The 13,551-nt window shown below is 47.1% G+C and overlaps 1 protein-coding gene across 2 annotated transcripts in view; it reads left to right on the top strand.

Annotated features, from left to right (window-relative positions):
• Positions 1-13,551, top strand: part of LOC141335357 (uncharacterized) — a 42,518-nt gene that overhangs the window by 25,637 nt on the left and 3,330 nt on the right. Inside the window, exons 11-16 of one of the 2 annotated variants that reach the window (XM_073840785.1) lie at positions 1,070-1,124; positions 2,496-2,726; positions 2,934-2,980; positions 3,097-3,154; positions 11,148-11,474; positions 12,786-12,832. In XM_073840785.1, the coding sequence (XP_073696886.1) occupies positions 1,070-1,124; positions 2,496-2,726; positions 2,934-2,980; positions 3,097-3,154; positions 11,148-11,474; positions 12,786-12,832 (765 nt within the window). The remainder of the gene's footprint in view (positions 1-1,069; positions 1,125-2,495; positions 2,727-2,933; positions 2,981-3,096; positions 3,155-11,147; positions 11,475-12,785; positions 12,833-13,551) is intronic. The other variant, XM_073840787.1, reaches the window with a different exon arrangement.

Below are 13,551 nucleotides of genomic sequence, written 5' to 3'. Positions count from 1 at the left end.
CTTCATCGGGGGGACCTATGTGGAACATGTGAAATCATATAAGTACTTGGGAGTTGAGTTGGACAACAAGTTGGCATGGTCTACCAACGCCGAAGCTGTTTATAAGAAGGGCCTAAGTCGGCTATATTTCTTGAGTAAGCTAAAGTCTTTCAATTTGTGCAACAGGAAACTTAAGATGTTTTATCAGATTGTTGTGGCGAGTACTATCTTCTTTGCTGTGGGGTGTTGGGGTATGGGACTTAAGACAAAGGATGCCAACAGATTAAACAAACTCATCAAAAAGGCTAAATCTGTTGTCGGTTCTGAGCTTAGTCCTTTGGAGGAAGTAGCTAAGGATAGAATGCTGACAAAGCTGTTATAGCGATCATCGGCAATGAAACTCATCCTCTCAATAAGACTCTGGACAATCTTAAGGGTAGCTTTAGCAAAAGGCTCATTCAGCCTCATTGCTTGAAGGAACGTTATAGGAAATCATTTCTACCTAGCGCTATTAGAGTGTATAATTTGTCTGTCTAGAGAAGTTGTGTTGTCAAAGTGTATTGTTGTCACATGTACAGTATTGTTTATTGATACAATAAGTGTTTATTGATGTATTGAGCTGCCATTACGATTTAATTTCCCTTTGGGATTAATAAAGTTCATCAATCAATCAATCAATCAATCAATAAAAGACATTTACATATAGTCCAAAAGAGAAAATAATAGTTAAATTCATAAAAAATGACCAAAAGTTTTCATACACTTAATTCTTAATACTGTGTTGTTACCTTAATTCTTAATGCTGCATCATGCAAAATGTAAAATATATCTAATTCAGGTCAGTACTAAATAAAAAAAAAATAAAAAAAAAATTGTAGATTTAGCAAGGTTTATGTAACCTTTTGTCTGTGAACTGTATTTCTAATTGTAATTTTAGACAGTAGTATCAAGCATAATTTACTAACAGCTTCAGACAGAAGTGAAACATTGACATATCAGTGTAAATAAGTATAAAAATAATAGTGTTTTCATGTGTGTTTCCCTCACATTATCAAACATGAATCCTTTAAATCTTTCTTTTCATCAACAGGCTGTTTCAAAACAGACTTATGAAAAGAAAATGGTAAAATCTGCATTAATGGCAGGTAAGTTTTGTTACGAGTTTGTTACTAGATCTTTTTTTGTTGGGATTTTTCATGGATCAGGACAGATAAAATAAACAAAGTGACAAAGAGCACCTTAAAGAAACAAAGCATTTCTTTTGCCCAAGAAATCAGATGTCCATATCACAGACTCAATTACAGAAGAAATTAAACATTATGTTATGATGATATTGTGTGTATCCACCTTTCTCCTGAACGCGAAAGTCTTACTTGATTGGCTCTGGTGTTTCTAGTCAAATTTCTAGTACAAAACTTGTTTTAACAAAAAAAAAAAAAAAACATGGCTGCAGAGTTTCACTATCCTGGAAAAATCTAGACCCTAATCTATTAAGATTAAGGGTCTGGCCTCGGGCAATGAAAAGGGTCTAACTCAAGGGGTGGCACCAAGCATGCATTTTAAACTCTCTCTGCACGCAATTGGATAACGCCATGACCAATCACTAAGTTTTCACTAAGCCACATACGCTTAGCTACCAGCGGAACAGCAAAAAAGTCCTTCTTACAAAGGAATGATATGAGCGTGGTAATCTGTTACTCTTTTATATGAAAAGCAAAGTCTAACTCGTTCATTGTAGCGGCCAAAGCCATTTCAAACAATTGGTGTTCATCTGTTTACTAAATGATTCTGGACGTCGCAGCGCTGTCGTCATCAGCTTAGCTCGCCTCTTGCCCGCCTACATCAGATACACCGATTTGATTGGTTCCCAGAACTGCTTACGTAATGCAGTAATGTGGATCATTGCTCGATGCCAGAGTGTCTTGCAGAGACAATTCAAATTGTGCTCTCGCGAGACCTCTGGATTTCCAGGGTAGAGTTTCACCACTTAACAGTGTCTTTTTGCAGACTTGCTTGTCAGTGTTTAATGAGTGTGTAGATGATATGAACCAGGTCGTAATTAGCTGCACTGAAAACAGATGAGCACTCATATCCTACACACAGCTTCTGATTGGGGTGAAGTTCAGCGGAATTTGACCACAAAAGGATAATAACACACATTATTTTATAATTTTACAGTTTTCTCTTGTCAGTCTTTAGCATTAATGCAAGGCATACACTGCCGGACACAGACAGATTTGCTGGTGCTCAAAACAAAGTTTAATGGCAGCCGGCAACAAAACAGCTTAACCCTGTGAACATTTCAACATTAAGTTATATTTAAAAAGTTTTAGTTTAAGTAATTTAGTATATATTATCACCCAGTTTTAACATGGGTTTCCATGGAGATATGACAGCATCAAAACAGAAGTTAGAATCCATCATGGCTAACAGGAAAACGTTTTTTTAAATATAGGTGTATACCTATTTAATATAGGATATAACATTCTTGATTTAATTGTTGAATGTGTATATAGTTTTCACAGAATTGAAAGACGCATCCAAATTTCTTGAAAATGCAAAACAGGAAATCAAAGAAAAAGATGCAGAAATTCAAGATCTTAAGGTTAAGTTGCTGCAAACAGATGCAAAAATCACACCACTGGAGAACATGCAAAAAACATCAAACGATCTGGAAACCAGCACATTTACACCGGATAATTTGGAAACCAAAAGTACACCTCAGGAGAAACAGCTGCTGAATATTGGTTGGTATTATTGTTGCAATTGTGTAATAGCCTATATTTATGTAACATTTGCAATTTGACTGGATACATTTGAAATTTAACCTACTTCAAAGTAGATTAAAGTGATTTTTTCAGTAAATGTTGCCATATTTTTTAAGCTATATTATTTAAATGCTCCTGATTGTTTTATCTTCATTTCTACTTATTTAATCACAAAATGTTTTACAGAACCAGTACATGGGCAGGGTCGTGTAAGGTCACAGAAAGTAAAAAAGGTAAGTCTGATTTTGCTACATGTAAGTTTTTTAAATGCTGGATATTTGATTTCTGTTTACAGTTTTTTATTAAGATACCGTGACTGAATTTTACCACAGCTGTTGTATGTTTGCAGGATCAAGATGAATCTGAATCATTGGAGACAAAAAGGCAGAGAAAGTCAACTGAGACAAGTGAGTCTGTGTCTTATGAGGGGCCTCCCACAATAACAATGTCCCACAATGTTTAGTCATGAGTATTACAGAACAATATTTCAGAACATACAACCGCTTGGCATGAAGAAGTGATTTAATAAGCTTTCATTTATTAAGATGTAATTCATAATCTTGCATTTTAAAATGTAAATGAATAGAGTACTTTTACTGAATTGTTATCATGTTGAAAAATATTATGAGCTGTCACTGTGATTCATCCAGATGAATTAGTAAATACATCAGTAGTGTATCTGTTGTTAAATGTAGTTCACCTTTGGAGTCTAGAGTATGGCTATGATCCATATTCAGAGATATCATCATGGTTTTATGCATGTGTCCACCTTTTTCCTGAACGAGGAAGCCTCACCCGACTCATATCAGAACGTCTAGGTTACGAAGGTAACCCACGTTCCCTGAAGGAGGGAACGGAGACGTTACATGGGATCTCGCTTGAGAGACCGATCATCTCTGAGCCTTATATCAAAAGGCCAATTGCAAATTGGCGAGTGGACGTGCGCGGCGGCCACGCCCCCGTACATACGGGTATATAAGATGGCCGCGCGCATCACTCAGTTAGGCTTTTGCTGAAGAGCCGATCGAGCCGGCGTCAGCGCGACGCCAGGGCGTGGCAGGGGAATGTAACGTCTCCGTTCCCTCCTTCAGGGAACGTGGGTTACCTTCGTAACCTAGACGTTCCCCTTCAGTCGAATCACTTCGACGTTACATGGGAACTAGCCCTATGGAAAAGGCCACGACCCTGACGCCACGTTACGCAACAACTTCACGTGCTGACAAGTATACGTGCCGGCAGGCGAAGTGTAACGTAACCTTCCCAACGCCCTGAGGCCCAATAAGGGGGCCCTTCCAGGGATGCCAGTTGTACTGAAGCATGGGTTGGGGGGGCGGAGCACATGAAATCTTTACATGTGGAAATGAGAATAATTCAATATATCCATAAAGGTTTTTAGGGATACACGAGGGAAACAGCGGTCTCCTCCGCTGGAATAATAAAAACTAAGCCACAACCTGCGGGGCGAAGGAGACCCAGGCAGGATCACAGTCAGGGACTACTCCGCATCTAGGCCGGACTGCGGGGCGCGGAGGACCCAGGGTTCGCCGGAGGGAACATTCTGGGAAATAGCGCACGGATCCCCGTGGGAATGGCGCAGCAAGCCGACACCAGCCATCCTCCCGCTCGCCTAAGTCTTATGTCAAGACACGGGAGGATACGGCCTCTACGCGGAGGTTGTAAAACCTAGCGAAGGTGTTGGATGTCGCCCAGCCCGCAGCTCTACAGATGTCCGCTAGTGAGGCGCCATGAGCCAACGCGTAGGATGAGGCAACACTCCTAGTGGAGTGGGCATGAACACCTAAGGGGCATGGCTCTCCCTGATATAAGATAGGGAGATGGCTTCTACCACCCAATGGGCCAACCTCTGTTTGGAGACAGCATTCCCTTTCTGCTGACCTCCGAAGCAGACAAAGAGCTGCTCGGTGCGCCTGAAGTGCCGAGTACGGTCTACGTAAGTACGCAGAGCACGAACGGGGCAGAGCAGCGCAGAAGCTGGGTCTGCCTCCTCCGGGGGCAGAGCTTGCAGGTTCACCACCTGATCGCGGAAGGGCGTGGTGGGAACCTTGGGCACATAACCGGGCCGGGGTCTCAAGGTGACGTGAGAATCTCCGGGCCCGAACTCAAGGCACGTTTCGTTGACAGAGAAAGCTTGTAGGTCCCCTACCCTCTTGATGGAGGCCAGTGCAGTCAGGAGCGCTGTCTTAAGAGACAGAAATTTTAGCTCAACTGAGGCAAGTGGCTCGAATGGGGCGTCCCGTAGGCCACGGAGGGCGACGGAGAGATCCCAAGAGGGTATGAGGTGCGGTCTGGGAGGATTAAGTCTCCGGGCACCTCTAAGGAACCTCACGACCAGTGGGTGCTTACCTAGGGATGTTCCATCTACTGCGTCATGATACGCCGCAATAGCAGCGACGTAGACTTTGAGAGTCGAAGGGGACAGCCTGCGCTCCAACTTCTCTTGCAGGAAGGAAAGCACTACTGCAATCGTGCATCTCTGGGGGTCCTCATGTCGAGAGGAGCACCAGTCAACGAACAGACCCCACCTCAGAGCATAAGCCTGCCTGGTAGAGGGGGCTCGGGACTGAATGATGGTGTTTCTCACGGCCTGGGGAAGGCCGGCGAGGTCTGACGCGTCCCGTCCAGGAGCCAGACATGAAGGTTCCACAGGTCGGGACGCGGGTGCCAAATCGTGCCCATCCCCTGAGAAAGAAGGTCTTTCCTCAAGGGGATTTTCCAGGGAGGGGCTGCCGCGAGGGAAATGAGTTCTGGAAACCAGGTCCGGGTGGGCCAATAAGGCGCGACCAGCAAGACCTTCTCCTCGTCCTCCCGGATCTTGCACAGGGTCTGTGCAAGGAGGCTCACTGGGGGAAAAGCGTACTTGAGCCCCGGAGGCCAGCTGTGTGCCAGGGCGTCTCTGCCGAGGGGAGCCTGGGTCAGAGAGAAAAAGAGCTGGCAGTGGGAGGTTTCGGGGGAGGCGAACAGATCTATCTGAGCCTGGCCGAATCGACTCCAAATCAGCTGGACTGTCTCGGGGTGGAGCCGCCATTCTCCGGGGTGGGTGGACTGCCGTGAGAGCTGATCCGCTGCACGGTTGAGTTCCCCTGGAATGTGGATGGCACGCAGCGATTTCAGCCACGTTTGACTCCAAAGGAGCAGACGGCGGGCGAGTTGTGACATGCGAGGTGAGCGAAGGCCGCCCTGGCGATTGATATACGCCACAGTCGCAGTGCTGTCGGTGTAAACAAGCACGTGCTTCTGACGCAGCGTCGATCGGAAGCGACGAAGGGCCATAAGCACGGTCAACAACTCGAGGCAATTGATATGCCACTGCAGCTGAGGTCCTATCCAGGAGCCCGGGGCTGCTTGCCCGTTGCATATAGCACCCCAACCCGTGGTGGAGGCATCTGTGTGCACCACGACATGCCTGGAAACCTGTCCCAAGGGAACTCCGGCCCGAAGGAAAACAGGGTCTGACCACGGGCTGAAAAGGCGGCGACACTGCGGGGAAACGCCAATCCGAAGTGTGCCACGGTGCCATGCCCGTCTTGGGACTCGATCGTGTAACCAGCGCTGAAGCGGTCTCATATGAAGCAAGCCCAGCGGCGTGACCGCGGCTGCAGCTGCCATATGCCCCTGGAGCCTCTGAAAAGTTTTGAGAGGGACCGCTGGTTTGTGTCTGAATAAGTCCAGACATCTCAGCACCGACTGCGCGCGCTCGTTTGTGAGGCGGGCTGTCATATTGATCGAGTCCAGCTCCACGCCGAGAAAAGAGATCCTCTGCACTGGGGAGAGTTTGCTCTTTCCTCGGTTGACCTGAAGGCCCAGATGGCTGAGGTGCCGGAGCACCAGGTCCCTCTGCTCGCACAGCAGATCTCGTGAGTGAGCTACCAAGAGCCAGTCGTCGAGATAGTTGAGAATGCGAAGCCCCGACTGCCAAAGAGGGGTCAGAGCGGCTTCCGCAACCTTGGTGAAGACGCGGGGAGAGAGGGACAGGCCAAATGGGAGGACCTTGTACTGATACGCTCGGCCTTCGAAGGCAAACCGAAGAAAGGGTCTGTGACGAGGAAGGATCGAGACGTGAAAGTACGCGTCCTTCAGGTCGATGGCTGCAAACCAATCCTGGGGACGAATGCAGGTTAGCATGCGTCTCGTCGTGAGCATCTTGAACGGCAGCCTGAGAAGGGACCGATTCAGAGCTCTGAGGTCCAGGATGGGTCTTAACCCACCGCTCTTTTTGGGCACGATGAAGTAGGGACTGTAAAACCCTGACTTCATCTCGGCTGGAGGGACTGGTTCGATTGCGTCCTTCGCCAGTAGGACTGCAACCTCAGCACGCAGGACAGTGGCGTGCGTGTCCGAATGGACAGTAGTAAAATGGACACCTCTGTACCTGGGCGGACGCCTGGCGAATTGAATCGCATAGCCGAGACGTACCGTCCGTATCAACCACCGCGAGGGGTTGGGGAGCTGAAGCCACGCCTTCAACCGGCTCGCTAGCGGTATCAAGGGAACGTTGACCGACGTGACCGCGGTGGGGCAGCCTAAGGGGGCGGGGGGAAGGGGACTGACCCCAGAGAACGCTGAGTTCTGGGGGAGAGTCTGGCCGCGAAAAGCAGCGCTTACCTTCTTCCCTGGATCCCGCGCTGGCGATGCCGGGCTCCGAGTCCGACGTCGAGGAGTGTAAGTTCTGCTCGAGAGGGGAACTCGGGGCCGAGGCCCCAGAGGTGAGGAAATTTGCTCTTTTTGTGAAAAAGTGGGTACCGCCGACCTTCTGTGTGCACAGAAGCTCCCGGCCCTCCACCAGGAGTGGGGAAGTTGATGTCACTGTCCCCCGAAGAGCAATCTCCACCATCTCTGGGTTGCCCGCATCAGGGACGCCTCGCAGATTTCTTGCGGGGGGTTTTCTTGGCCGGTCCCTGAGAGGCGGGCGGCGCCGCTCTCCTGCGGCCGGCTCTGCGCCGGGTAGCCATCCCGGCTTCGTGACCCTCGGCGGGAGCTGGAGTAGACTAACTGGCCGCAGGGGGGCGCCCTCGGCGACGGGCAGGCGGAGGCGGGGCCACCGGCGGCGGGATGTTGACTTCGCGGCGGGGCAGGATATGTTTGATGGCCTCCGTCTGCTTCTGGACTGCCGAGAATTGCTGGGCAAAATCCTCGACAGTGTCGCCGAACAGGCCGCTCTGGGAGATGGGGGCGTCGAGAAAGCGAGCTTTGTCGGCGTCCGCCATCTGAGCCAGATTGAGCCACAAGTGTCGCTCCTGGACCACAGCCGTGGACATCACCTGACCAAGAGACCGCGCCGTGACCTTCGTCGCTCAAAGGGCGAAGTCGGTGGCGGCGCGGAGTTCCTGCATCACTTCTTGATCAGGACCACCCTCGTCCAGCTGTTTCAGCGCCTGCGCCTGGTAGACCTGTAAGGTGGCCATGGCGTGGAGGGCAGAGGCAGCCTGTCCAGCAGCGCGGTAGACGCGGCCCGCAAGGGCGGACGAGCGCTCACACGCTTTGGAGGGTAGATGCGGCCGGTCCCGCCAGGTGGTGGCGCCACGCGGGCACAGATGCACCGCGACAGCGCGCTCCACCTGGGGAACCGACTCGTATCCCCGGGCTGCCCCGCCATCGAGGGTGGCGAGGGGGGAGGAGCTGGGGTGGAGACGCGATGAAAACGGCGCCCGCCAGGTTTTGACCAGCTCCTCATGCACCTCCGGAAAGAATGGAACGGAGGGAGGGCGCGGCGGAACCGCAGGCGCCCCCCTCAGGAACCAGTCGCCAAGCCTAGAGGGATCGGCAGGAGGTAGATCTGACACCTCGAGGCCGATCCCCCTGGCGGCACGGAGGAGCATAGCTGACAGCTCAGCGTCCATGTCAGCCGGAGCAGCAACCACGGGAGGGCGCTGGCCCGGCGAGATATCCGCCTCGCCGTCAGACTCACCCTCTGACGCAGCGACAGACATCTCTTCCTCTGGTGGAGCGCCAAAGGAGATGCTCGGCCCGGATACCGGGGAAGCATACTGCTCTGGCCACTCAACGGGGCCACGCTGGGGTGCAGACGGCCGCGGGGCTTTGGAAGCCGGCGGCGCGCTCTGCACCGTAACCTTTAAATCCCCCCTTTGCCTCGCCACGGCGGCCGAAAAGCACTGACGGCTTAACGACGGGCCGCGGGGCGCAGAGGGGAGCCGTCTCGCAAAAGAGCGGCGGTTTTTCAGCGTGACCATGCTCATGCACTCACAATGCTCGCATGAACCATCCGTGAACGCTGCCTCAGCATGTTCTAAGCCCAGACATGTGAGGCAGCGTTCATGTCCGTCCTCAGAAGTGAGGAAACTGCCACATCCAGTAGCGCACGGCCGGAATACCATCCTGAAAAGGACGCTTCACGGCCGTGAGAAATTGCTCTTATAGATCCTGGTCTGCCCAGGGAGGAACCGCGGCACTCTGTGCACTGCTGGGGCTGCTCGCTGGAGCGCAGGAGGCTTTTAATGGCCGTTAAAACGGCCGCCCGCAGGATACCGCTGACGGCTGCCAAAGACACTCTTTTAGTCAATCTCTTTTAGATGGCAGCACGTCAGCGGAGAAGAGCTCAGGAACGTTGTCTTTCTTTTTCTTCCTTCAATTGAAGTCTGTAGGCTCGAGCAGAAAGGCTCTGAAAGCAAAAGTCTAACTGAGTGATGCGCGCGGCCATCTTATATACCCGTATGTATGGGGGCGTGGCCGCCGCGCACGTCCACTCGCCAATTTGCAATTGGCCTTTTGATATAAGGCTCAGAGATGATCGGTCTCTCAAGCGAGATCCCATGTAACGTCGAAGTGATTCGACTGAAGGGGAACAATACATTACATTTCCTGGCTCTGGTGTTTCAAATTAACTAATAATGTAATGTTAAGCATAAAACCTTTGAAAGTAGTTTCATAAAGCAAATGGCTCCAGAGTAGAGCCCTGCGCAGGACTGTTTTCTTCATCCCGCTCCCGCCCGCGCACGCCATTACCGCCCGCTCCCACAACGTGTGTCCCGCCCGCTCCCGCAATATGTATGTCCACTCCCGCCCGCACCCGCAAAACTCTGAGAATTTATTCTTGCACGATAATAGAGATGCATTGATTTTGTGCCTTCTCCCGTCCCGCAGGAAAAAAAACGTATTTGCATTGCTATTATTAAAGAGATTCATGTTTGTTTCTTTCCCTGGCCTGCATGTATTCTGACGCACTGGTAGGGAAGAGGAATAGTAGCGTGGGCTATCGGGGACATCTAAAACGCTTAGGCTACCGCGCGTTTCTTTAGACTTCAAGTACTTTGATTTCTCTGTAGTTTCTTGTTTGATGTGTGTAGGGAGTTGTTTTTTATCCTTGAAAACCAGTTTACTTTGACTGGGGAGAACAGAGCAGGTGTGTCGCCTCAACCCAGACGTGCCGGATTTGTGCCCATTGTAGATTAGAACTTTAGTACATTTGTCACATTGAACAAATTCCAGTTCCTTTCCATCTTTATCACAAACTATAGAGAAATTTCTCCAAATGTCAGACTTGCCTTTTTGAGGTTTTTTTCCACATCATTTGTTGACAATGACATTTCCATCATGTCGCTAGGCTACCTCCCGATCCCGCAGTGTTTTTTTTTAGCCACCCATACCCGCCCGCAGCAAAGTTCAAACCGCCCGCTCCCACGAGATTTGCGTTGGGTCCCGCAATCCCAATACAGCCCTCTACTCCAGTGTTTTATTACTTTACAGTGTTGCAATGACCCTTTTGTAGTAACTTGCTTGTCAGAGTTAAATAAGTGTGAGATCGAACAAAAAGTTGTGGTGTTATTGCTATAAATGCAACGGGTATAATCTAAATGTGTTACATGGTGACATGTACTGGAATGTGAGAAAGTGAGCCCGATACTCAATTTGTGCTCTGCATTTCACCTATCCAAGTGCACACACACAGTAAGTAAAACACAAACACTCGCCTTGTTGGAGTTTAAGGCTATCCCCATTTGGCATGGACTTTGTGTTTTGTTACATATTATTTACATGCACAAACAGCTATAATTAGTGGCATCGGACAGGGGATAATAGTGGAAGAGAGTAACTGCAGAAAGACATCATTCATGAAAAAAAAAAATCTGCTATAAGATTAAAGAGATTAAACATAATGGGGTGTAACAGTAGAGTCTTGTGAGAATGAAGTGTGTGGTTAGTGATGGGGTGAAGTTGAGGTGTCAGTCTGAAATCTTTCTGTTCTTACTATGAGTCTTATGCCCCTGTTTAGGTTAGAAAATGGCAACTCCATGCAAAAGTTAGCTATAAAATAACTTATTTTATTTTCAGTCATACTAATTTATAGCATTAATATGATACTGTACAAATAAATGTAAACATTTGCTTTGTGTTTACACAAGTCCACAATCTTTTCCGTTACAGATGAGTTTCACCTTATCATCCCTTGTGAATCTCAGAGTACTGAGGTTAAACTTGGGTCTGATGTCACTCTACCATGTCACCTGTCTCCTGAAATTAGTGCTGTTGACATGGAAATCAGGTGGTTTAAGGAGACAGACTGTGTGTGTCTCTATATGGATGGACAGATGATACCAGGGATGCTCTGTAAGGGCAGAGTGGCACTGAATAAGGAGATAGAGAGAGGAAATGTTTCCTTGGAACTGAAGGATGTCAGAGAGTCAGATAGTGGAGATTACCTGTGTCAGGTGATCAGTGGAGACAGAACCGAGGAGAAAACAGTAAGACTACGTGAGTATTCCATGTAGCTTAATTCTACATCAGCTCTAATTTCCTCTCAGGAAAAACTGAAATCTGGAGTATCATATCAGGGGGAGGGGATACACCGTTCTACAGTATTTTGAAAGTGGTTGCAGTACCAGTTTTGGCCACAATCCTACATACGGTTCATGCTAGCTGTTGAAATCCAAAATGAGATCCATTAATATGATGAGCAGAAAAACATTTACTAAAAGCAACAAACAGTCTCACAGATCACATCAGGTCATAATGTTGCTTAAAGGGGTTATATGATGTGATTTCATATTTTCCTTTGTCTTTAGAGTGTTACAACCTTTTTGTGCCTATGTAAGATCAGTAAAATTGCAAAGATTAAAGTCTCAAACCCAAAGAGATATTCTTTATAAAAGTTAAGACTCAGCCACGCCTTCCTAAAATGGCTCGTCCAAACATGCCCCCACATGTCTATGACACAGTGTGGGAAGATTTGCTTAACACCGCCTAAATTCGAGTGTGTGCTTCCAATTTTATGGAGGGCTGTTTCCTGAACCTTAGAGAGTAGCCTGCAATGCGGCTGTGCACACTTTATTGTGGGACAATTGTTACTTAGCAGTCTGGCGCGTTTGGCTCACAGTATGTAAAAACATTTTCATATTTGAAGAATTTGCTACTTTTGAGCAGTGTAGAGTACTGCTTGTTTGTCATTTCTACGATCACAAATGCAGACATGGTGTTATGTTTATGCGATGTAATGCATAAAAAGACAGTATGAGTCATTATAATCAGTAATTTTGCTCTCACTGGATGCAACAAATGCATCATTTATAATGGGTTTTATTGTCTCGTTGCGTCAGGACATGGCATCACAACATGGTAATGGCCGTAACATTTCCGTCACATGCTTAAAGTATTCGGCCAATCACAAGGCACCGGATAGCTGGCTAATCAAAGCACACCTCACTTTTCAGAGCAATGAACTTTGTAAAAATCGAAGTGTTTCAGAAAGGTGGGGCAGAGAGGAGAAACAATAATGTACAGTATGTGGAAAATAATGTATTTTTTGAATCTCAAACTGCATAAACACATTGCATTACACCAAATATGCAAAATAATGTTCTTTTAAGCAACATCATATGACCCTTTAAAAGTTATCCTCAGCCTTATAAAAAATTTTCTGCTTACTTTCACTGTAAGTGTTTCAATGTAATGTTATTAGGGAAAAATACATTTGGTTTATATTTTTGTTGTGAAATTATATTCTCTCTATTATTAATTTATTTATGCTTGCTATACAAACCTCAGTTGATCTGTGTTTCTCAATAGCATTAAAGGCCCTAGGTACTGAAATGCTTCAAAAAACTATTGAAAAGGTGAGAGAACTTTTACCTTATACTGAATGTGAAAGATACTGAACATTCGTTTCATGCCGACTTTTAGCAAATAAATGTTCTCATCCATTCAACATTTAGAAAGTTAACTCCACAGCAAAATGTTAATTATTTTACCAAAATAACAGGGGTCATACAAAATGCATGTTATTTTTTATTTAGTACTAACCTGAATAAGATATTTCACATAAAAGACGTTTATATATAGTCCACAAGAGAAAATAATAGTTACATTTTTAAAAATGACCCTGTCCAGAAGTTTACATACACAAACCCAAAAATATATGGGACCTGAAGGATTATTTTCTTGAACAACTATCACTAAACACACACACACACACACACACACTGGTTTACATGTTTTATGGGGACATTCCATAGGCGTAGCCCTCACAGGAGATTGTGCAAACTTTTACTTCCTCAAAAAAACTCATTGTGCATGATTTATAAGCCTGTTTCCTCATGGGGACCTGAGAAATGTCCCCACGAGGTCAATTTACTGGTATTCCTATCCTTGTGGGAACATTTGGTCCCCACAATGTGATGAATACCAGGTACACACACACACACACACCTGTGGATTATTAAGGTAACACAGTATTAAGAATCAAGTGTATGTAAACTTTTGAACAGGGTCAATTTTATAAATTCAAACATTATTTTTTTGACTATATGTAGACATCTTTTATGTAAATAATATA

The sequence above is a fragment of the Garra rufa genome, chromosome 5 (assembly GCF_049309525.1).
Source record: "Garra rufa chromosome 5, GarRuf1.0, whole genome shotgun sequence".
NCBI classification, from domain to species: domain Eukaryota; kingdom Metazoa; phylum Chordata; class Actinopteri; order Cypriniformes; family Cyprinidae; genus Garra; species Garra rufa.
This window is presented reverse-complemented; position numbering and strand designations above follow the sequence as displayed.